General features: G+C 40.9%; 1 protein-coding gene across 1 annotated transcript in view; it reads left to right on the forward strand.

Annotated features, from left to right (window-relative positions):
* Window positions 1–24,510, forward strand: part of ERBB4 (erb-b2 receptor tyrosine kinase 4) — a 978,527-nt gene that overhangs the window by 935,124 nt on the left and 18,893 nt on the right. The window contains exons 21-25 of the mRNA XM_054044415.1: window positions 5,224–5,379; window positions 8,713–8,788; window positions 10,792–10,938; window positions 13,897–13,994; window positions 15,801–15,971. Coding sequence (XP_053900390.1) covers window positions 5,224–5,379; window positions 8,713–8,788; window positions 10,792–10,938; window positions 13,897–13,994; window positions 15,801–15,971 — 648 coding nt within the window. The remainder of the gene's footprint in view (window positions 1–5,223; window positions 5,380–8,712; window positions 8,789–10,791; window positions 10,939–13,896; window positions 13,995–15,800; window positions 15,972–24,510) is intronic.

Raw genomic sequence — 24,510 nt, forward strand, 5'->3', positions numbered from 1 at the left:
CTGAAAATAATTCTCTTAATAATGAGCCAGTTCAGTTTCAGATACATGGAGTCCTCTCAAGTTATTACCTAGCACAGGGTACACGAAACAGCATGAAATATATAAATTTACAGCCTTATCGGGATTTCATGAATTAAGGGTCACTTTTTAAGAGCATAAGAATGGCTATACTGTGTCATACCAGAGGTCCATTCTATCTTCCAACAGTGACCAGAGACAGATTCTTCAGAGGGAGTGAACAGAACAGGGCACTTTATTGAGTGATCCATCCCGATTGTCCAGTTCCAGCTCTTAGCAGTCAGAAGTTTAGAGACACCCAGAGCATGGGGTTGCGTCCCCGACCATCTTGGTTAATGGCCATTGATGGACCTGAGCTCCATGAATTTATCTCAGTCTTTTTTGAACCCAGTTATACTTTTGGCCTCCGCAATTTCCCAAGGCAGTGGTTCCACAAGGTGATGCAGCATTGTGTCAAGTGCTTCCCTATGTTTTTTTTTAAACCTGTTTCCTATTAATATCATTAGATGACCCCTGGTTCATGTGTTATATGAAGGGGTAAATAATTCCTTATTCACTTTCCTCCACACCGTTCATGATTTTATAGACCTCTATCATGTCTCTTCTCAGTCCTCTCTTTTCCAAGATGAACATTCCCAGTCTTTTTAATCTCTCCTCATGTGGAAGCTGTTCCGTATCCCTAATCATTTTTGTTGCCTTTCTCTATACTTTTTCCAATTCTAATATAGCTTTTTTGAAGTGGGGCAACCAGAACAGCATGCAATATTCAAGGTGTGGGTGTACAGTGGATTTATATAGTGGAATTATATTTTCTACCTTTTTATCTAGCCCTTTCCTAATAGTTCCAAACATTCGCTTAGCTTTTTTGAGTGATTCAGCACATTGAGCAGATGTTTTCAGAGAATTATCCACAATGATGCCAAGATCTCTCTCTTGAGTGGTAACAGCTCATTTAGATCCCATCATTTTGTAATTGTAGTTGGGATTATTTTTTTTCCAATTAGCATTACTTTGCATTTATCACAATTGAATTTCATCTGCCATTCTGTTGCTCAGTCACCCGATTTTGGGAGATCCTTTTGTAACACTTTGCTGTCTCCTTTGGACCTAACTATCTTGAGTAACTTATCATCTGAAAACTTTGCCACCTCACTGTTTACTCCTTTTTCCAGATCATTCATGAATATGTTGAACAGCACTGGTCCCAAAACAGATCCTTGAGGGATGCCACTGTTAACCTCTCTCCACTGTGAAAATGGAGCATTTTTTCCTATCTTTTCTTTCCTATCTTTTAACCAATTACTGATCCATGAGAGGACCTTCTCTCTTATCCCATAACTGCATACTTTGCTTAAGAGTCCTCAGTGAGGGACCTTGTCAAAAGCTTTCTGAATGTCCAAGTACACTATATCCACTGAATCCTCCTTGTACATGTTTGATGACCCCCTCAAAGAATACTAATAGATTGGTGAGGCATGATTTCTCTTTTCAGAAGCTGAGTTGACTCTTCCCCAACATATTGTGTTCATCTATGCGTCTGACAGTTCTGTTCTTTCCTATGGTTTCAACTAATTTGCCTGGTACTGAAGTTAAGCTTACCAGCCTGTAATTGCCAAGATCAACTCTGGAGCATTTTATTAAAAATCGGCCTCGCATGAGTTATCTGCCAGTCATCTGATACAGAGGCTGATTTAAATGATAGGTTTTCATATCACAGTTAATAGTTCTGCATTTTCATATTTTAGTTCCTTCAGAACTCTTGGGTGAATACTATCTGACCCTGGTGACTTACGACTGTTTAATTTATCAGTTTGTTCTAAAACCTCTTCTATTGACACCTCAATCTGGGACAGTTCCTCATATTTGTAAGCTAAAAGGAATGGCTCAGATGTGGGAATCTCTCCCACGTCGTCTGCAGTGAAGACCAATGCAAAGAATTCATATAGCTTGTCTTCCTTGAGTGCTCCTTCAGCACCTCGATGGCTCCCTGTCCCCACCGATTGGTTACCAGACTTCCTTCTTCTGATATACTTAACAAAAAATTCTATTGGTTTTTGTGTCTTTTGCTAGTTGCTCTTCAAATTCTTTTTTGGCCTTCCTAATTATACTTTTACACTTGACTTGCAAGAATTTATGCTCCTTTCTATTTTCCTGAGTAGGATTTGACTTCCAATTTTTCAAAGACGTATTTTTGTCTCTGACCGCCTCTTTTATTCCATTTAGCCATGGTGGCATTTTTTGGAACTCTTACTTTTTACAAAAATAAATGGGGTATACATTTAGTTTGAGCCTCTTTTACGGTGTTTTTTAAAAGTTTCCATGCAGCTTGCAGGCATATCACTCTTGTGAGTGTTCCTTTTGATTTCCATTTAACTAGCCTCCTCATTTTTGTGATGTTCCCCTTTGTGAAGTTAAATGTTACTGTGGTGGGTTTCTTTGGTATTTTCTCCCCTACAGGGATGTTAAATTTAATTACATTATGGTTACTATAAGGTTAACCTCTTGGACCAAATCCTGTGCACCACTTAGGACTAAATCCAGAATTGCCTCTCCCCTTGTTGGTTCCAGGACTAGCTGCTCCAAGAAGCAGTCATTAATGGTCTCTAGAAATTTTATCTCTGCATCCTGTCCTGAGGTGTCATATTCCCAATCTATATGGGGTTAGTTGAAATCCCCCATTATTATTGAGTTTTCTGTTTTCGTAACCTCTGCAATCTCCCTGAGCACTTCACAATCACCATCCTGGTGAGGTGGTCAGTAGTATATTCCTACTGCTATGATCTTATTATTCAATCATGGAATTTCTATCCGTAGAGATTCTATGGTATAATTTGTTTCATTTAAGATTTTTTCTATATTTGATTAGGTTTTTTCACATACAACGCCATTCCCCCACCAGCGCGACCTACTCTGTCATTCCTATATACACCTCTACCCCGATATAACGCGGTCCGATATAACACAAATTCAGATATAACGCAGTAAAGCAGCGCTCCGGGAGGGTGGGGCGGCACACTCCGGCGTATCAAAGCAAGTTCGATATAACACGGTTTCACCTATAATGCGGTAAGATTTTTTGGCTCCCGAGGACAGCGTTATATAGGGGTAGAGGTGTATTTTTTATCCTGGTATACCCATGTCCCATTGATTATCATTGTTCCACCAAGTTTCTCTGATGCCTATTATATCAATATCCTCAGTTAATACCAGGCACTCAAGTCCATCTTAATATTTAGACTTCTTGCATTTGTATACAAGCACTGTCAATATTTAGTTGTCTGCCTTCATGTGATGTAATTGAATGGGGCTCTTTTTTCATTTAATTGTTTCTCTTCAGTTCCTACCTGTACTTTTATCAACTTCTATCCACTCCTCTTTACTCAGATATAGAGTATTCCCTTTAATAAATCCTCCCCTAAGAAATACATCTCTCCAAACCGGGTGCTCCTCTGCACCTGTCAGCTTTTATTGTTGCTGTTGATGCTGCTACTTCTGTATCCTGGAATGTCACTGGGACTGATCGATTGGCTTGTTATACAGTATCACTTGTTGGTTGGGTTCCAATTGTTATTACGCAAGCTTGCTCACGATACCATCTAAAGCAATCTGCTTTTTCATGACATGCTTGGTGTATGGTTCATAACTGTTTGCTCTGTGAGATTTATTTGTCTGTTTTTTCCACAGCTTTTGTTTTGATGTCAGAAACTCTTAATCCTTCAAAGTGTACAGTTGTGATGTTCAACAGCCAGCAGCGCTGATTTGCAATTGGCATGAGAGTGTGCTTGCTTTGACTAAAAGTGCCTTTTAAAAATAATTCTGTTTGCTGTATGCCATATAGTCCCCACTTCCCTGTTCAAACACTCTTCATGTTGACTGCAGCGAAATATATTGCATTAAAAATAAAATATTATGCTGAGGCTCCCCCATGAGCCTTTCATAACCCTCCGTGTTGATTGCTTTGAAATCTTCTATTTAAAAGTGAAGTGTTATGGCCACTGGTTTCCTTTTTGCTGAAATACATTTCAAAGTGCCCCTTGGTGACTTCTGTAGAGGTGTCCCCTTTGTCTGCCAGCACAGGACTAGATTCTACCATATTATATTGAATAGTTCCTTAACATAGACATAGACCCATTGATATCAGTTGGGCTAGTCGTGTAGTACCACAATGTAAGGGAATCAGAATCTGGCCCGTTATACTGAGTAATGTACTTATTTTAATGACTGACGGTGACTCTTTGAATTATCATCTTATATGATACTGCAGCTTCCAATATTTTTTTTTAAACTACTGTGTATGTTATAGAGTGGATATATGAAAAGTCACTGTAAGGGTAATTGCCAGGCATGTAATTTCATCTGTAGGTCCCTATAATGACTGCTAATGTCATAAATTCCCTTTTATGAAATTACAGGCTTGTAACCCTTTCAGGGCATCTTGCATTCTTCATAGAAGTAGTAAGACTAAGCTTTGGTGATGATCTCAGTAAACTCACTTGCTGATCGCAGGTGCTTAGTCTGTCATCAGACTAAGTAAATGATTAGGGCAGATGCAGATCAGACAATTTGGACATGTTTTAGCTTATCTATTAAGACACCTGGATGGCTTGTTAACACAACTACTTGTAACAGAATGTATATGCTCATAAAAGACATTGACCATTGATCTTATATCCAATTATAATACGAGAGGTAAAGTTTTAATGGGGTTGGAAAAGCAACTGGATTGCAGCCAGAGGAACACAGAGTTGTTTTCCCCATAATTCACTAAGAATATTGAAAATTTGTATCCAGCTCAGAGGCTTTGGATATAGAACAGGAGCATTTTCTTGTAGTTAGCAAGCTGGACTGGGTGTCAGGAGATCCAGATTCAATTCCCAGCTCTGCCACAGACTCCTGTTGAGGCCTTGGTCAAATCACTTAATCTCCCTGTGCTTCAGGTTCCCTCTCTGCAAAATGGGGAGGATAATCCTTCCTTTCTCTGTTTTGTCTATCCAAGTTGCAAGCTGTTCATGGTGAGGACTCTCTCACTATGTACAGTTCTTAGCACCTTTGTGGCTCTGACCTCTAGGCACTATTTTATCATATAATAATATTACAGACTGTTTTTCAAGATATCATGGAAACAGGTTGCAAAAAGAGGGGGGGAAATCTGAAAAATATTTAAGGGTTTTTTTGACTTAAAAGAAATGTTTTGTGTCCCCCCAGGGAATGATGTACCTGGAAGAGAGGAGACTGGTTCACCGGGACTTGGCAGCCCGGAATGTCTTGGTAAAATCACCAAACCATGTGAAGATCACTGACTTTGGCCTGGCCAGGCTCCTGGAAGGTGATGAGAAAGAGTACAACGCTGATGGAGGGAAGGTGGGTGCATTCACGCCAGCAGTCCTGGTCTTGCTCTTTTGCAGGGGCCTTCATTCATTCCAGTGCAAAGCTCTTGTTCTCTCTATTCCATCACTTGAAAAGGGTACACCTACAGGAGCATGACCATGTACATTATTAAAAGGAAACTTTGTAGATGAAGGCTGAGATTTTAAAAAAGAGAAACTGAACGTTAGGCTCCTGAATTCACATTTTGGTACAAGCCCCATTTTTCGAAAGTCCTGAGCACACCAGAGCTGCCTTTGACCTCAGCGGGAGCTATGACTATGTACTCGGCACTCTGGGAAATCAGGCAGGGCCAGGTCCTGCGAGTTATTCCATTCTATTCAATGGGACTCGGCAAGATACAGGGCTTGGCCTAAGATGAGCCCCCCTGAGCAAAACAGGATCGTGGTCGGGCTTTGTTCTTGTGTCTTCCATTTTGTGCTGCATTTCTACTGCAATGAAAACATCTGAATTCAGTGCAGTGCCGTTGTTCCAGTTCATCACTGTAGGCTATTGCCAGCACTGAGTAGTTTGCAGGCTACTTTTCCTAGACAGATCTCTCTCTAGCAGCCACAAAGGAAGGGGTCAGGAGATGTTTACTTCTGGCGTGTCCATTAAGGTTTTACATGTGGTTTCCAACAATCTGCCTGTTGGCTCACAGTAAAAGAATCTCTGCATGCTGTTTCCCAGTTCCTTGTTGCAGTGCCAACATTTGCTCAAGACATCTCTGAAAGGATGCAAAATACTGGGGCACTCAGGAGATCTGCTGCATGTAATTAAAACAGACAGGTTTTAACCTGGGCACCTGGGACACTTTCCGCTGTTCTTCCCATATTATTTCCCATTGCACCTCCATAGTTTGAATTCCTTTCGTGTATTACATAGACTCACCATTGCAAGACTTGATAAAGGCACCCAAATAGAGGCATAACAACATTTAGGCGGTCCCAGACACAAGGTCCAAGTGGCTATGCCATACCACCTTTGAAATGCCTCACCAAACATGCTCATCTTAACCTGCCTTAGTCTCTCCTCCAACTCCATCGAGTCCCTGGTGGGTCTATGTCTCTCCTCATCCCCTTTTCCAAATCCTTGGTCGCTCCCCCTCATACTCCCCCCTCATTTTCTCTGTTCACTTATGCTGGTGGCTGAGTAGAGACTGCTACCATCATCTGTTACTTCCTGGGGAGAGTGGCTTCCTTCCTAAGTGTACTGCTGCTGAGTTCAACTATTCCATGAACAGGAATTGTGGGGAGCAACAGGGATACATCTGGTGGGGCAAGAAGCATCAAAGAAATCAGCAGCAGATTCGGGTGAAATTTTTTGACTAAAACTTTTTTTGGATGAGGGGGGCTGAAAAATGCAGATTCAGGTCAACCAAAACATTTCACTAATTCATGTAGAATTTGCCCTGTTGTTTCGGTAAAAAACAAAAAAATCCAAAAATATCTCAACATTTCAGTTTTTTAGTCAAATGACTTTTCATTTTGACATTTACTTCAATATTATTAAAATAAAATTTTAAAAAGTTTTAAAAGCGAAACAAAACATTTCACTTTGGGTCGAACGAAATGTTTCGTTCAACCCAAAATGAAGGGATTTTTTTTTACTTTTCCATTCACCAATTTTTTTTTTTTTTAAATTGGGTCAAGTGGAAACCCATATTTTTCTGGGTTTTTTTCCAGAAATGCCAGTGAACTGAAAAATCAGTTATTTGCACGGCAATAATCAGTGGCTGCTTTTCGACTCCCTAGCACTGCAGGGACCTTCTGGCAATGAGGATAGAGATTTGGCAGCCTTCCCTGACTCTTCCAGTTCCTCTGATCTCCCCTCCAGCACCCCCTCTGCCTCTTCTCCACCCATTCCTTCCCGTGAAGGACAAAGGAAGCCTATAGATTCTTCCTGCAGCTCTTGGAGGGTGTCCTGGACTCATGGGCCCAAACGCACTACTGGGGGCTGGGGTAGGATGTATGCACCAGAAATTTGACTGTCTTGCTTCTGAGAAATATCCCTTCCCAAGCCAGAAGTTGTTCGCATTTTAAAGCTGTATTGTAAGTTTGCTAAGGAGGGCTTAGGCAGTTAATGAATAATACAGCTCTGCTGTTGAAATTGTTCCTGTCTGGAAAAATCCTATAGAATTTAATAGACTTCTGCAGAAATTAAATAGGTCTCTATAGAACCCACTATGATTGCCTTTCTGTAAAGGCATTAAACCAACCTATAGAATTTAATAGAGAGTGATATCCTGGCTGTAAATATAGAGATTACAGTTCTCTAATCAACTACATAGGATATTTTCACAATGCAGACTCATTAACTGCTTTATCCAGCCATTAAGATTTTACCAGGGCACCTGCAGTTGTAGGTTTATTTGGTGTGTGTGTGGGGGGGTTTCCTTTCAATGACATGCACTATAGTTTCAAAAGAAGATGACCCTTACTTGGTAGGATATAGTGTATACCCTGAGGCTCTGCTCCTACAAGGCAATATTCATGGCACACACTGCCCATTTGAAGTCAGTGGGTGTTTGGGATGCAAAGGGCTTGCAGGATCGGACCCTTCACACACACACACAAGTCCGGAAATGGAGAAGTTAAAATTCTTATCCCACTATTAACTCATTGTCTTGTAGCATTGTCAGTGACTATATAGGTTGTTATGTATCTGCGCTAGTGCTTTGGTTTTGCAAAACCTTGTCAAAATCAAAAGGGTTCCATTTTTTCCAAACCATCTAAATTTTAGGGGTTTGGACACAGTCATAATATTGGGCAAACTGGTTTGATTTTATCATGCTAAATCCAGGGTTAACAAGAAACTGGTTTTTCCAATGTATCTGAACCACCAACCTTGGATGTGGTGAAGGATTTCTAATACAAGGTTCTGCTTATTTCTAACCTCAGTATATGCTGTGGGCCAAAATCTATTCTGTTCGCTTTCATTTAAGCTCTTTACACCATCCCCAGGACTGTGATAGCTGAGTGCCTGCTCTGCTCTTCATTATGCTTGTGCAACATCACCAGGTCAGATTCTGTCCCCCGAGCAACCCCACTGAAATCGACACATGAAGAATTCCGTGGGGTTGCACAGATTGTAAGTCATTGCCACACTGTCTCTCTGAGGGCTCCTTGCATGTTAATGAGCACAGAATTTGGCCAAGTATTTATTTACTTTATTGGTGTGAGCCTTAATTTTTTAATGTCCTGACTTTGGGAGTTTTTAAATTAGTAACTGAGAGAGGGAGAGAGAACTAGATACCTGGGTTTAGGACCCATTAATATTATTATATTCATTATTATTTTTCTAACTTTCATGTATCTTTTTGCTCCCAAGATGCCAATTAAGTGGATGGCTCTGGAATGTATACACTACAGGAAATTCACCCATCAGAGCGATGTTTGGAGCTATGGTAAATCTTCCATGTGATTGTGCTTAAGAATTCATCTCTTGTGAAATACATAAAGTTCTTTTATTGTGTCACTGATGTTTATTTATCAACCCATATTTCCTAAAGGAGATAACTGTTACCTTGTGTTTCCTCTATTTTTAAAAATATATACATCTAAATTGCATTGTTACCTGTCTTCTGAGTTATTTCCCTGCTCACTAAAATGCATTATCACAACGTCCCTGCTGGGTTGCCTGCCAGAAACTCTGTTTTGGTAGCAGTTCGGCTGATCATTGTGACAGAAAAAAGCCTCTTTTCATTTCGCCACAGATTGGTAGAAATATGACTGCGGGTCATAATTTCCAACAGTTCTTTGAAAACCGAACTCTGAAAGTCAGGAATGTCAAAAAACATTTTCTGGCTTATGGGAGTTTCTGTACTACAGTCAGATAAAAGGGAATATGTCATGACACAGAACAAATACAGCAAGAGAGGGGGAGGGAGAAGAAAGCAAAGAGCAGAGGCTGAATTATACATGCTTAGGTTTAATTTCACAAACAACTTTGGAATCAGTGAGAAAGGTCAGGCCACGAGGAATCTAAACTGAAAACCAAGTGATTTCAATATTGAGAGAGTTTATTTAATTGTGTTAACTACAATATCAGAATGAGCTGTTAGGCATCTGCTTGATTGTTTGCCTGTTTAACTTGTCCAGCTGTTAGTGAGAAAGTAACCTGCACCTTTATAAATGGGATCTCACAGCATCAGACCCATAATAGGTAATTAGAGATACTGGACATCATCCAAAGTTTCTGTTGCTGAATAGTTTTGAAACAAAGCTGTGCAGAATCAGCTGAAACTCATTACTCACATTTACCTGTGGGTAGCAGTAAAATACACTGTTTGCTATTGCCAGGTAGCTATCTTCTTCTGTCCAGCTAAGAAAAATAAATGATTCTATGATATTAAAACTGTATGCATAAAGCAGCTTCCTCCCCACCCCCAAATTGTGTATTGCCCCAGTTAGCAAAATGTACATCTTCCTCCATTATTTATGCAGCTCAGTTTAAAACAGGAGGCCCAGCACATCTGTAATTTGAAAGAATAAAACAAGACGATGGACAAGATTTAGTTATTAAACATCAGTGTGGAGGTGAATGGGGGAGAAAATAAATGCATGTTTCTTGGATATGTATTTTTACTTCTCTCTCCTCAGATTAGAAGTGACAGTCTGCAAAATATGATTACCAGGCTGGAGGCATATTTTAAATGACCTTTACAATAAAATAGAAGCAAAACAAAGGAGAGTGTTAGGAAAGCAGCAGTATTTTTAATATTAAAGATTGTCTTTTGGGATAAATTCCGTTACTTGGGATATATGTTATTTATCTTTCTGCTTAGCTGCCAGAAAAATCCTCAGGCTATTCAAAAAGAGGATCCCAGGTTTAAATCATAGGATTATCGTAACCCAAATCCATAAGGTGCTTTAAGAGGAACCAACACAACTGACTGTGAATGATTTACAAGGCAAAGATAATGACATCACCTTATTCACGCTGAATCATTATGGGAAATTGATGCTGTAATTTAGAGAACATCTTCAGGTTTTTTGCCCCTTACAATAACATCAACCATTCATTTTCCATTTTGATATGATAAAAGAGCCAGGCATATTCTTTTGTTATTGTTTCCATTTATATGTTCTAAGTCTTCCATATCTGTCATGCCTGCACTCGACACCACTTATTTGTTCTAAGTCTCCCCATCTGTCATGCCTGCACCTTTTCTTAACCCAGTGCAAACAAAAGACACCATCGTTAGAATCGAAATCAAGTGCTGTTCCACACTCTTCCAATAGTCTTTAAGTGGTGGATCCAACATAAGTCTGAGCAAGCTATGGACATGCACTGGTTCCAAGAATGAATGAGACAGGTTCATCGCATTGTAATCCAATATTGATCCATAAGGTGTTTTTAGAAACTTAAATAAAATATGCCCCTAATCTTATACTCGTTTGTTCCCAGGTGTCACTATCTGGGAGCTTATGACCTTTGGCGGAAAACCCTATGATGGAATCCCGACACGAGAAATTCCTGACCTGTTAGAGAAAGGGGAACGGTTGCCCCAGCCTCCTATCTGCACCATTGATGTGTACATGGTGATGGTGAAATGTGAGTAACTGTCGTTTTAATATCACTGTGGTCAATGCTAGCAGAGCCTATTCCATTGCATCTACAGTCACTGACAGTGCTTGGTAATAATGCAGACTGTTTCAAAACAAAAAGCTTCCTACGGTTTTATAAATTACATTTGAACATAGCATGCACCTTTTTTTCCCCCCCAATTGCAAAGGATATGAGTTTAGCCGTGAAGGGTTTGAGTTAGCTCCTCTTCTTATTACTGTGAGATGGTATCACACATCCTCGCTATGAAGTCAAAATTGTATGATTGTGATTGTAAACACTTGTCATTTCCATGACAATTGATTTTGATGTAAAAAACGATAGCATTAAACATAATTATGGTACATGGGTAGTCAGGAATTGAAGGTGGCAAAGAGAAGAGTTGGTTCCAAAACAGAAATCTCAAATATTGAGGAAAGAAATCCATAATGGGTTCTTATTCAAGAGAAATTGACTTAATCTAACAAATATAACACAGCTGAGGATTTGTTTTTGTTTGTTTAGTCGGATCCAGTAGTTTATAGACATTTATAATTTAGCAAAAAATTAAAATAGTTTATATCTGGATTCTCACTTAACCTGCCCTCTTTCCCCCACAAAAGAGAGAGACATGCACGCAAATGGGTCCTCAAAGCCTAGACTTCTAATTAAAAAAGAATTAGGAACATCTGTGTGGTGCTTCTGACTTCATTTAAGTGAAATTAACATACAGCCATCTCTTCGTTCTGACATGGGCCTTTCCCTTTTGATTTGCACACAAAAAATAGCAGAACTAAGAAGATAAACTGGAAGAGGTAAATATGTATATTCTTACTAAGAAAATGGGATTTCTCTCTTCTCAGAGTTGCATTTTTAGCCTGAAGCTTGTCATATGGGTGCACGATATCACGCAGGAGATTGCTAATGGATATAGTTCCTTTCACCCCTAACTGCAAAATTAAACCCAACACAGGTCATTCGGGGCTAAAGGCTGCCACACATGTTCAGTACAGGGGCTCTTTGGTGGCTTGTGTTTAATGGTTTCATCTAATTCCCAATGAACAAGTGTCCGCATCACAAAAATCACAGTCCCTTACTATCAGTATGCACCTCCTTCCTGGAAGGCTTAGCAGAGAGGCCAAGGATTGTAACATCCTCATCTTAATAATGGGTGTAGGTTGAGGCACATTGGTCGGACGTTATGAGGTAATTTGCATCGTAGCTTCCTGTACTATACACACTCTGTGGGTAAATAGGAGCTGAATCTTCCGCACTGTCCCTCTGGAACGTACATGGGCCCTAAAATCCAAACACAAACAATTCTGATAGGGAGCAAATGGAAGGTTTTGTTTTTCAGCAGACTGCCTATCCTTTAGTCTTACACAACGCTGATGTGAGGGCAATCTACCCCTTATGCAGCTTGATTGTCTATGGCTCAGGTATTATTTTTGTAAGAATCGCATGACATTTCCTTTAATACAGGAATTCTCCTCAATATGTCATTTCAGCCATAGAAACGGATTCTGCATGTTTTACTCATGTTGATAAGTCCATTAACCATGTGAATAGTTGATAAGTCCATTAACCATGTGAATAGTCCCATTGACTTCAGCGGGGATACAGAGATGCATAAGTTTGTGAGAATGGATTGCAGCATCCTTACAGACTCTATAAGATATGGATGATAAAAGAGCAAGGCACTCGATTGTCATGGCAGCAAGTGATGCAACAGCATGTAGGCTGGAAGTTGACGAGAAGAGCTAAACACATGGAAGGGGACCATTTGGATCAAACTCAAGAATAGTCTAATAGAACACAGTTCTAATGAATAAGAAACAATTCTATAGTGTTGGAAGGTAGACTGGATATTCCGGACATCTTAAATTGGGGAAATCATTGCTAATGGTGTACCCGTAATCTTGTAGAGTTCTTGCCAAACTGCCTTCTGGCTAAGGAAGCTTTGGTTCTTCTACTTTGGTCACATGTTCAGTGTAATAGGGCTATAAGCGATGAGGACTATTTCTTATGAGAGTCCCTGCTAAATGAGGGCACATTCCTGGAAAATTGCTGATAGAATCTTTTTGTAGAAGAGATTGGCACTGATATAAACCAGCAGCTGTTGCTGAGTGGCATTTATCAGTTGCTTTGCACTAACTATTTTGCAGAAGGAATTCAAAGAGGAGGCCCTTCTTTCTAATGAACTTTTTGAGAGAATGCGAGGGGGGCAGGGGGAGAGTCCTTGCTTGTTTGAGGCGGAATGTGTCTCGATAATAGCTATCGCCTGCAGCAGGGCTTATGCCTGCAAATAATGTTAAAATGTAACCCATAACTGATGATGGCAGCACTAATACAACGTTCCCCAAATGGTGAGGAGAGAGAAAAAAATGATTGAGAGAGGTCAGAGTGTTCAGAGCTGTTTAACAGTCTGCTATAACTTGGAATACATTATGGATTAGCAGATCAGGTAGAAATGTTTATTTTACTGGTAGTATTATGATCATGCCTAGAGGCCCTGATTGAAATACAGGCCCAATCAAGCGAGGTATGGTACAGATCTCTGGTAAGAGACATTTCCTACCCCCAAAGAGCTTCTGATCTAAATAGACAAGACTGATAAGCGGGACGGGATTAGAAAGACTTCAGTACCATCCCCATTTAGAGATGGTAAACTGAGGCACAGATAAAGTAAGCTACTTGCCCAAGGTCCCACAGCAGCAAAGCCAGGAATCGAATACAGATCTCCAGGCCTTAACCACAAGATCTGACTTCCTCTGTTTTAGAAGCATTGTTTATTATCGTCTTTCCAATTTCCCTGAACAACTGAATTGTGTTTTTTCCTCTGCAGGCCAAATACACCAAAGGCATCATCACACTTCATACTCAGGATTGTTTCAAATGTTATTCAAAATGTAATGGTATTCCTTGTTACCAAGCAACTTTTTATTTTCTTCTTAAATCTGTCCCCAGGCTGGATGATTGATGCTGACAGTCGGCCTAAATTCAAGGAATTGGCTGCTGAATTTTCTAGAATGGCTCGAGACCCTCAAAGATACCTTGTCATTCAGGTCAGCAACTCTGGAACATCTAGAAATCATTATAATTCTGCTTGTAGTATCACAGAAATGTCGGGCTGGAAGGAACCTCGAGAGGTCATCTAGTCCAATCCCCTGCATTGAGGCAAGACCAAGTAAAGCTAGACCATCCCTGACAAGTGTTTGTCTAACCTGTTCTTAGAAACGTCAGCTAATACTGTAAGATAGTTCAATACATATAGACCAATGCCGAAATGTGAAAAAATGGGGGCATGGAATTCAGTTCCTAACTCCATATTTACGTTATCCCAAATCTACTCAGCATTGGTGAGGCCTCAACTGGAGCACTGTGTCCAGTTATGGGCACTACACACCAGGAAAGGTGTGGACAGATTTGAGAGAGTCCAGGGGTGAGCAACAAAAATGCTAAAAGGTTTAGAAAACCTGACCTGTGAGAAGAAGTTAAAAAACAAACAAACTGGGCCTGAGTAAAGAAGACTGAGCTGGGACCTGATAACAGTCTTCAAATATGTTGAGGACAGTGATCAATTGTTCTCCATGTCCACTGAACGTTGGTCAAGAAGTAATGGGCTTAACTGGCAGCAAGGGAGATTTAGGTTGGACATTAGGAAAACTTTCTAACTATCAGGGTAGTTACGCTCTGGAATAGGGCTCCAAGGGAGGTTGTGAAATCCCTTTCACTGGTGGTTTTTAAGAACAGGTTGGACAAACAAATGGAAATGAATAAAAATTGCAATGTCAGTAACATAATTATTAAATACCAGAGGCCAGAACATGGAATCAGTTTGGGCCAGATTCTGATGGGCTGACTCACAATGATCAATACAGACAGTTCAGTGGAACAATTTGATCAGTAAGACAATAGTCAGCATGAGTAATAGTATCATAATGTGACCTTTTCCTAGCAATATTCCCCACTGATTTCAAAGGGAAGTAATGTTTAAAAAGAGAAGGCCCCAGAAAACCTGCCTGGATAATTATTTCACTAGCTAAAAGAACTTACTGCATTCTTTGTACTTCCTTTCATTATCTTTTTAATCTCATTGTCAAGGTAATTTGCTATATAATCTGGCGAGTATTTCATCATTTGAGGTCACCCATGTGGCCTCTTTCATAGTGCTGTTTGGCCTCTTCCATAGCGGTCAGTTAGGACAATAAAGGCCAAATGTTCATCTCAATCTAACTCCATTGCAGCACTAGTGTCACTGCCCTTATAGAAAGTCCTCTGGAATATAATCAGGAATGATAACCTCTCTGTGAGTGAGGTAATATCTTTTATTGGGCCCTACTGCAATCCAAATTTTGTCATTACCCAGTTTAATTCCTATTGATTTCATCCCTATTAAATTCTTTTAAGGCCTTCCGTATGGCTAACAGGGGAATCTCACACAATAAATCCTTAAAAAACACAAATAAAAATAAAATAAAATAAAAAGCAAAGAGGCCCACTTTCCATTATATATATGTTTTCCTGCATTAGCCTTAATATCTCAAATATTTCACAGCATACAGCAGACCTTGCCAGAAGCTGGTCTACTGGGTCCAGAATTGAGTCTGTTTTAAAAAAGAAAGAAAAAAGTTCAATAACAGGAGGGCAAAACATTTATTTTTGCTTGATTAATGCAGTTATTCCCCTCCTGTCGTCATATTCCCAGCCAAAAATCAAAATAAACTATGTAGCTGTGGTGATGTAGGGCCACCTGAGTATATGCATGGTCTCTGCACCATGACTGCAAGGTGGTATAGAAAACAGGTAACCACGCTCATAGAATTAATTCATCTCTGTGTTATCTTCCTCTGTCCATGTGACACATTCAGGGTGACGACCGTATGAAGCTCCCGAGTCCAAACGACAGCAAATTCTTCCAAAATCTGCTGGATGAGGAAGACCTGGAAGATATGATGGATGCTGAGGAATATTTAGTTCCTCAGGCCTTTAACATCCCTCCTCCTATCTATACCTCCAGGGCTAGAATTGACTCCAACAGGGTAAGAGCAGCTACTGACTCTCAAACCATGACTAGAGTTTTAAGTGCTCTAATCAAGCATAAGCCTGAGTTACCCTGGGAAATCTAAGCTTGAAGTGCGTGGAGAGTGACTATAAAAATGGCATCATGGGGTTCCAAGTTTATTGTGTCTCAGTGAATTCCAAATCAATAGCTCCGCTCACAAGTGAACAAAGGTAGTCTTTGAACAGCCAGTCCTGAATGCTCAGCCTAGGATTGTAAAGCCACGCTGTGTTCTTTCTGGACAGTGCATCATCAGTGCCAGTAATCACGAGTCTTTCAGTCTACGTCTGTCAGACAAACCCATTACTTGTAAAGGGATTGCACAGGTCTAACCGAGAGCAACTGGAATTAAGTACACAATCCTGTCAATGCATCTTGAGCCGGAACGGAATCTAGCTCTTTCTCCAGTCTGTCTGTGGGCTCCTTTACTACAGTATCTGAGCACCTCACAATCTTTACTGTATTTAGCCTCACAACCCTAAGAGGTAGGACAGTGCTATTAGTCACATTTTACTGATGGGGAACAGTGGCATAGAGAGGTGAAATGACTTGCCCAAGGTCACACAGGAAGTCTGTTGCAGACTAGGGGCTTGAGCGCAGGTTGCCTGAACTGCTGGCTAGCTCCCTACAAAAAAATAACTGTGGCAATGAGTCTCAGAGCCTAGGTCAGCTAATTCGGGCTCACATTATGGGGCTAAAAATAGCCGTGTAGACATTCCCTCTTAAGCTGGAGCCTGGGCTCTGGAACTGGGCGAGTGGGGTTGGTCTCAGAGCCTGGGATTCAGCCCGAGTGGGAATGTCTGCACTGCTATTTCTAGCTCTGTAGCATGAGCCTGAGTCAGTGGACCTGGCCCTGAGATTCACTGTTGAGGGGTTTTTGTGTTTTGGTTTTTTGCTGTGTGGATGGTCTTTGGAGCATCCTGCCTTCTGGCTCTGCACTTCTAACAGGAGATTAAAAATGTTTAAATAGGACTGGTGATCTGGTGTCCTCTCTGAAGGGAGGAGAGATGACTCTAAACGCATCAGGTTAGGATAAGAAGTTGTCATTTTTGCATAGACACATTTTTCCAAGGGAAATCACATCTAAAGCACTGACCAAAGTCTCTCCATAACAGGCATAGAGTTTGATTTCCAGCAGTGCTGAACACCTACAGCTCCAGCTGGAACCAGTAGGACCTCAGCATGTGCTTAAAGTTAAGCAAGTGCTTAAGAGCTTTCCTGAATAGAGATGCTTTCCTGAATGAGGGCCATAGTTTGGCTGAGCTTGCGATATATACCCATAATGCATCTCCGAACTGTCTTGGGTCAGCGAAATTGGGCTGTAAATTGGCACAGACTATAACAGCATCCAGTAATCACCACCGTTATTATGGTTTATTCTCACAGTTTGATTAACAGCAATGACATTTATTCCTTACTGTTGAGAAATCTTCTGATTCCCTCTTTAATCCAAGCAGTTCCAAATTCATGCAGTGGGATGGATTAAATCACACTGCATATGGAAGGCAGTGACTATTGCTTATGAAAAGAAATCAAATAAGGAGCAGAACTAACGACCTGGAGCCAGATTTTGCCATTCTGAGCAGTATTTTATTTTGCATGGTCTAATGGAGTAAGGTGAATAAGGAGGGGACAGAATCTGTTCCTTAATAAGTAATAGCTGAGTTTTAAATAAGTTACTCATGTTTTTAATTAGAGGCATGGACATCATTTTTCCAATAAATAAAAATAGATGTATATGAAGCTATGTTCCACTTGCATTGTGCTTCTTGTGATCACTGCCAGCTTACAGTGGAAAACTAAAACAACTTCCTTTTTCAGGTCCCCATCTCCATGTAGGGAAAAACAACGAGTGTGAGCTGGCAGGGTTGCCACCTGAGCACTCCTGTGTGAGGGTGCGGGATTTGCTGCCATTATCGCAGGGTCTTGGCTCCAAGTCCCATGAAGCTTGGGAGAACCCTCACCATGCTACCTTCCCTCCTGGCTGCTATGGGGGCCTGGATCAGGCAGGATCCATGCAACCATCATGGGTACGTCTACACTGCAATAAAAAGCCCACAACACCGAGTCTCAGAGCCTGGGTCAATTGACTCCGGCTTGTGGGGCACGGCCTGCGGGGCTAAAACTAGCAGTGTAGGCATTCAGGCTTGGACTGGAGCCCAGGTTCTGAGATCTTTCCCCTGAATGGGTTTCAGAGCCCAAACATCTGCATTGCTATTTCTAGCACCACGAGCCTGAGTCAATTGACCCCGGCTCTGAGACTCAGTGCCATGGGTATTTCTTTTCAGTGTAGACGTACCCAGTGATACCTGCCCCTTCAAGTCCTCTTCTGAGAAGAATGTCACATCATAAAGAGGAAATCAGTGTTAACTAATGCTGAGAGGGCAACGTTTTCTGACACTGGGCTGCCAATGGGATTGGGGATAGGGTGATGGCTCTGAATTTTCCTAGAGCATCCTATAAGTCTAGCGTTTTGACCAATATAATAATATACTTTCTCAATAGTTTTCACTACTTTCTGGGCCAGCTAAGGGCTATGGAAGGCCCCGAATGCAGTGTTAACCAATGAGATATCAATTTACTAAAATGGGGGTCGGGTATAGAGAGCCTACACAGTCCATCCACACCCTCTGCATGGCATTGTGCCGTACTCCCCTGGGGCTCCATTCACCTTAATTCACAGGCATTATTTTTAGGGCAGGGAGAAAGGAGACTGCCGAGGGTGTGGCCGATGAATGTACAATTTATATATAACAACAGCTGCTGGAATCAGCAGAGGCTGACCCCTCTCATGTGACAGGAATACTAACCATTATAACTCTGAGCCATATCAGATGTCTCGGGTCAGCACATAAAGTCTGGTCTCTTGCTACCAGTCGCGTGTCTTACATTTATTACAGGAGTCCCCAGGCAGCATGCACATATATGCACGCACACACACGGCTAGATTTCAGTAGAGCTAAATCAGCATAATGCTGAAGTACCTCCCTGGTGAATCAGACATGCTGTGTCTAAGATACATAGTTGCCATAGAGGCCCCTGATTTCTAACACAGATAGGTGTTTTTTCTGGATATAAGCTCTGCTCTGTTTGCTCTGCAGTTGCAATAATGCAGATAATAATCAATGGTGATAAGACTGCAATTGTTCCTCCTCTAAACATTCGTGTTGATTTAAAACTAAAAGCGCGGTAGCTCCTTTAAGAAGTATTCTTTGTACTGTGCATACTTTAAGTACAGATGGATGTCAGTTGCAGGAATCACATAGACCTGAAATGCCTTCAAGTATCTATACATACAGTGTTTTGAGTCTGGCTTATTCTGTTTCCTTTGGGTAACTTGGATTTATGCTTGTTTGGTGTAATGAATATTAATATTAAATGAACTCATTATGATCAGTGTTATTACTATGAATACCAAATACATCGATACAGCTCAGGCAGTTTATGTTCATTGTTACTGGAAAATTAAATTTTATGTGAAAGCCTCCATGCTGCTTAGCTAAGGCAAGACACGGAGCCAGTAGCTACTGAATCTTCAAGTCTTTCCTGGAGACGAGGTGGTTGAAAAATACCGTTCGCACCCTCTCGCCCTGCACTTACTGCAATTGTGTTTTTAATTTAAAAAATGAGGCATGCTTACTGTGAGCCGCTAATGGGCTCTTTCTCTGGGCATACTGCACAGAACCTCTTGGCTTAAATGTGCCATAGCACAATTCTAACGAGGCATCAGGAAAGCAGGGAGATTCTGAGCCTCTTTGTGCTTGGACATTAAAGTCAGTGAACTGAAGTAAGAGCACTAGTTCGCTAAGGAAAGCTGTGAAGTTTCTGCTGTATGATCCTAAATCCAGGCAAGGTGATGCTAGGGTTAGGTACCAAGGATATACATAAGACAAATACAAAAAAAACAGTTTAATGTACAGTAGTGACATAAAGCTGTATCCCGCAGGAAAGACGAAACCTCAGTGGGATGGGATATGCCAGTGGCTCTCAAATTTTTGTACTGGTGACCCCTTTCACATAGCAAGTCTCTGAATGTGACCTCCCCCTTATAAATTAAAAACACTTTTTTAATATATTTAACACCATTATAAATGCTGGAGGTAAAGTGGGGTTTGGGGTGGAGGTTGACAGCTCACGACCCCCATTTAATAACCTCGCGACCCCCTGAGGGGTCCCAACCCCCAGTTTGAGAATCCCTGGGATATGCCCTCCACTGAAATAAACAAGGTATTGCCTTCCTAATCCTCTGGGATCTGTTGAGATAGGCTGGAGGCACAAGGCCAAAGCCTCCTGTTACTCCACCACCACACACACACACTGTTTTCCTGGCAGCCTGACTACTGGATCTGGGCTACCAAAACTCCTCTGTTTCTGGCTAACTCATGGAGTCCCTTGGAGAAGAGTTCCCCCTTAAAGGGGAGTTCCCCAGCATGGAAGGGGCACTGGGCAAAAGTTAATACAGGGGCTGGTCTGTCTAGAAAATTGGAATTTCAGCTAAACTACATTTTTCACATAAAGTGTCTGCTTTCCACAGAAAATTTTGACTTTTAATCAACACCTGTCAACCAGAAAGTTCCAAAATCAGCAAAGGGGGTTAACAACTGGTGGGTTTCCAGTACTTAGTGTTCTGTTTGGGTGAATAATGTCATGTGTGTGAAAGTCTAGTCATTGCCACTGCAATGGTTATATGCCCAAGACTTTCATTGCTAGCGCTAGCAAACCTCCCACATTCACAACCATACAATTATTGACTCTGATTTTTTAACAAGTACTGACCTGTCTGAACTGGTACAGTGTTAGAACAGATGGAAGTCTCTTTTGTGTGCATCTATGCATCCGATGAAGTGGGCTGTAGTTCACGAAAACTTATGCTCAAATACATTTGTTAGTCTCACAAGTATTCCTGTTCTTTTGTGTTAGCATTTGTACACCACAATGCTTTTACCTTGGCTAATTCTCACTGCTGCTAACTATTTGTACTGTTCAGTAGCTCCTCCAATTGCAGCCCTTGTTACTGTGTTCTGTACACCATATATTACAGAAACCCTTGATGCCATCTATGTAGATAAGAGTTAGGTGATATTTCACTCCTGAACCTCTATTTATAATTAGCCCATAAAACGTCACTCCAGAGTGAAATAGGGCAAAGTCTCATCTAGGCTCTTAATTTGTTTTTAGAAACACATAAACGTGTGGGCTTTAAAGGGAGTGAAGAAAAAAAGAATTAGAATGATTATTAATGGTATTTTATACAGACATGGCAACTTTCATTACAGATGTTGGGCACAATTCTTAGAATTGAGACATTTGCCACATGGCGCACACCAGAGCTCTGGCTTGACTAGACTCCTTAGTCACATAGGTGACCTACGTAGGAATCTAGAGGGCAGGGCCCCTGCTGCCAATCTGACTTCAAAGCAGGAGTGAAGCTGGCCTATTCTCTGGCAGTGGCCTACTGCACCCATTACTCATGTTATATGCCGAATACACAGAGCAGCAAATCAATTCGCTACAGATCAGCCACTTTGTGCATCTAACAGTTTATAATACCATAGTTGATTTGGTATTAAGAGAAAAAAATAATTTAAAATTGCTGAGATGACAGGCCAGATCAGTACCCAGGCACAACCCCATTGACTATTGCAACCCCACTCTAGTCTGCCAGGTGATGCAAAGGATAAACAAAAGGTGGATTTAAAACCCACACATTGCAGCCATGCGGCACATTTCACAAATTTAAAACTTCTTTTTTGCATTTTTTACATGATAATTATGCCTTAAAATTATGTCATTATTTTAGAGTAACATTAATTGCGTAAATAGACATATAGTCATTAACATTAATTGCAATGACTATATAACTATTCTACAAACTTCAAAATTGCCTTTGCAATCACTAGAAAAGTGGTCTGATTGTGTGAGAAAACTCCACAAAAATGAAGAAATTCACAAAAAGAGTGGAGAGTGCTTAGAGGATTGGGCCCTAACCTTCCAATATTCACAAATTATGGATTGGAAAATATAAACTCTTTAATCAGACTCTCCTATAGCCTTTATTATGAATTCCTTTCTTTTGGGCGCTTGCCTGACAACTGTGGGGGGAGATTGTGCAGGGGAATTTCAGGGAGGTAAGAATCTGCTTTATGCCCCAGCATGGACTTTCTAGACTGCAGATTAATGCATGCTGGAGTAAACAGATGCTGTGTGCAATGCCAGTTCCCCCAGCTAAGTTGGTGCAGGGGGTGCTGTAATTTACTGATAGGACAGGCTACCAGTCAATCACTTCCCTCTGCCCCCACCACAAGGAGGAAGCGGGAAGGGAGTTGTTTCTCCCACCCTTTGCATTGAGGGCTTTAACAACAGGATGGCTATGATTAGGCCCTCATCCCTACTATTTTCAATGAGTGGAATTCAGTACCTGTTTCTGCTGATGAGACATGAGCCAGAATAGAAGCCAGCTGTTTCTACCAGACCTGTGCCAGCTCTACAAGGGTAACAGGAGGCAAAAGGAATTATTACAAGGAAGTCCCATGGCCTGTGTTATGTAGGAGGTCAGACAAGATGATTGCAAGAGCTCCGTCTGGCCTAACTCTATGCATTTATGAAGCAGAAAAAAAGTACGTTGTCCTAACCGTCAGCAATATGACTCTGGAGTCATAGATTTTAAGGCCAGAAGGGACCATTGTGATCATCTACTGTGACCCCCTGGATAACACATGCTAGAGAATCTCACCCATAATTTCTGTATCAAGCCCATCACTTGTGTTTGAGCTAGAGCACCTCTTTAAAAAGATATCCAGTCATGAGTTAAAGATTGAAAGTGATGGAGAGTTCACCACAACCCTACGTAAGTTGTTCCAATAATTAACTACCCTCACCATGAACATTTTTGCCTTATTTCTAGTCTGAATTTGTCTAGCTTTAGCTTCCAACCATTGGCTCTCATTATGCCTCTTCCTGCTAGATTAAATTGCTGCCGACTATCAGAAATCTCTTCTGCTCAGAGCACAGGTTTGCTGAGCAAAATGGAGCCATGTGTTACATGCTCACTGTTCAGAGCAAACCTGCATTTAATGTTGCCTTTTTGTTCTGGTTGGCTCTGGCTATATGCTACCTTCTGTATTTCTTCAATACCTTCTTCATAATAATGCGACCAGAACTGTCAATGTTTTTGCCAAATGTGACTTCTCCCTCTGCTAACCCTATTTCCACTGCAAGACAGGAGCTCTCTGATTCAGGCAAGACTTCATGCTTTTATATATGCAACCAAGAACTTAACTGTTTTAACTTTCCATCCAATTTCATTCATTCCTTCTCCTAAGTCCTGGTAATCAAAATAGGTGATCAAAATGTATCCTAATATTCCATGTCTTGCCACTAGTTGGTGTCATTTCCTTATGCATTCAAGTGCTGTAGTTCATCTCCAATACCATAACAGATGAACTTGTAGATTAATAGGATACTGTATCAAAGGTATTCTTAAAATTCAGGAAAATTATGTTGACAGTGTCCCTCTATTAGCTGTCTTGCTTCTTCAAAACACTTGGTTAATTGTTTTATTAATCCATCCTGAATGTCTTTCATCACATCATAATGTTCCAGATATTTCCCTACTCTGTCCCTAATTAGTGGTTTTAGTATTTGGTACAATGATAAAGTCAAATCTATAGATCAGTTGTTTACCCAAGAATCATAGGACTGGAAGGAACCTCGAGAGGTCATCTAATCTAGTCCCCTGCACTCATAGCAGGAATAAGTATTATCTAGACCACTCCTGACAGGTGTTTGTCTAACCTGCTCTTAAAAATCTCCAATAATGGAGATTCCACAACCTCCCTAGGCAATTTATTCTAGTGCTTAACCACCCTGACAGTTAGGAAGTTTTTCCTAATGTCCAACCTAAACCTCCCTTGCTGCAATTTAAGCCCATTGCTTCTTGTCCTATCCTCAGAGGTTAAGAAGAACAATTCTTCTCCCTCCCCCTTGTAACAACCTTTTATGTACTTGAAAACTGTTATCATGTCCCCTCTTAGTCTTCTCTTTTCCAGACTAAACAAACCCAATTTTTTCAATCTTCCTTCACAGGTCATGTTTTCTAGACCTTTAATCATTTTTTGTTGTTCTTTTCTGGACTTTCTCCAATTTGTCCACATCTTCCCTGAAATGTGGCTTCCAGAACTGGACTCAATATTCCAGTTAAGGCCTAATCAGTGTGGAGTAGAGTGGAAGAATTACTTCTCATGTCTTGCTTTCAACACTCCTGCTTATACATCCCAGAATGATGTTCACTTTTTTTGCAACAGAGTTACACTGTTGACTCATATTTAGCTTGTGGTCCACTATGACTCTCACATACCTTTCTGCAGTTCTCCTTCCTAGGCAGTCATTTCCCATTTTGTACATGTGCAACTAATTGTTCCTTCCTAAATGGAGTACTTGACATGTGTCCGTATTATTACTTCAGACCATTTCTCCAGTTTGTCCAGATCATTTTGAATTTTAATCCTATCCTCCAAAGC

The sequence above is a fragment of the Malaclemys terrapin genome, chromosome 11, assembly GCF_027887155.1.
Source record: "Malaclemys terrapin pileata isolate rMalTer1 chromosome 11, rMalTer1.hap1, whole genome shotgun sequence".
Classification (NCBI taxonomy): Eukaryota; Metazoa; Chordata; order Testudines; family Emydidae; genus Malaclemys; species Malaclemys terrapin.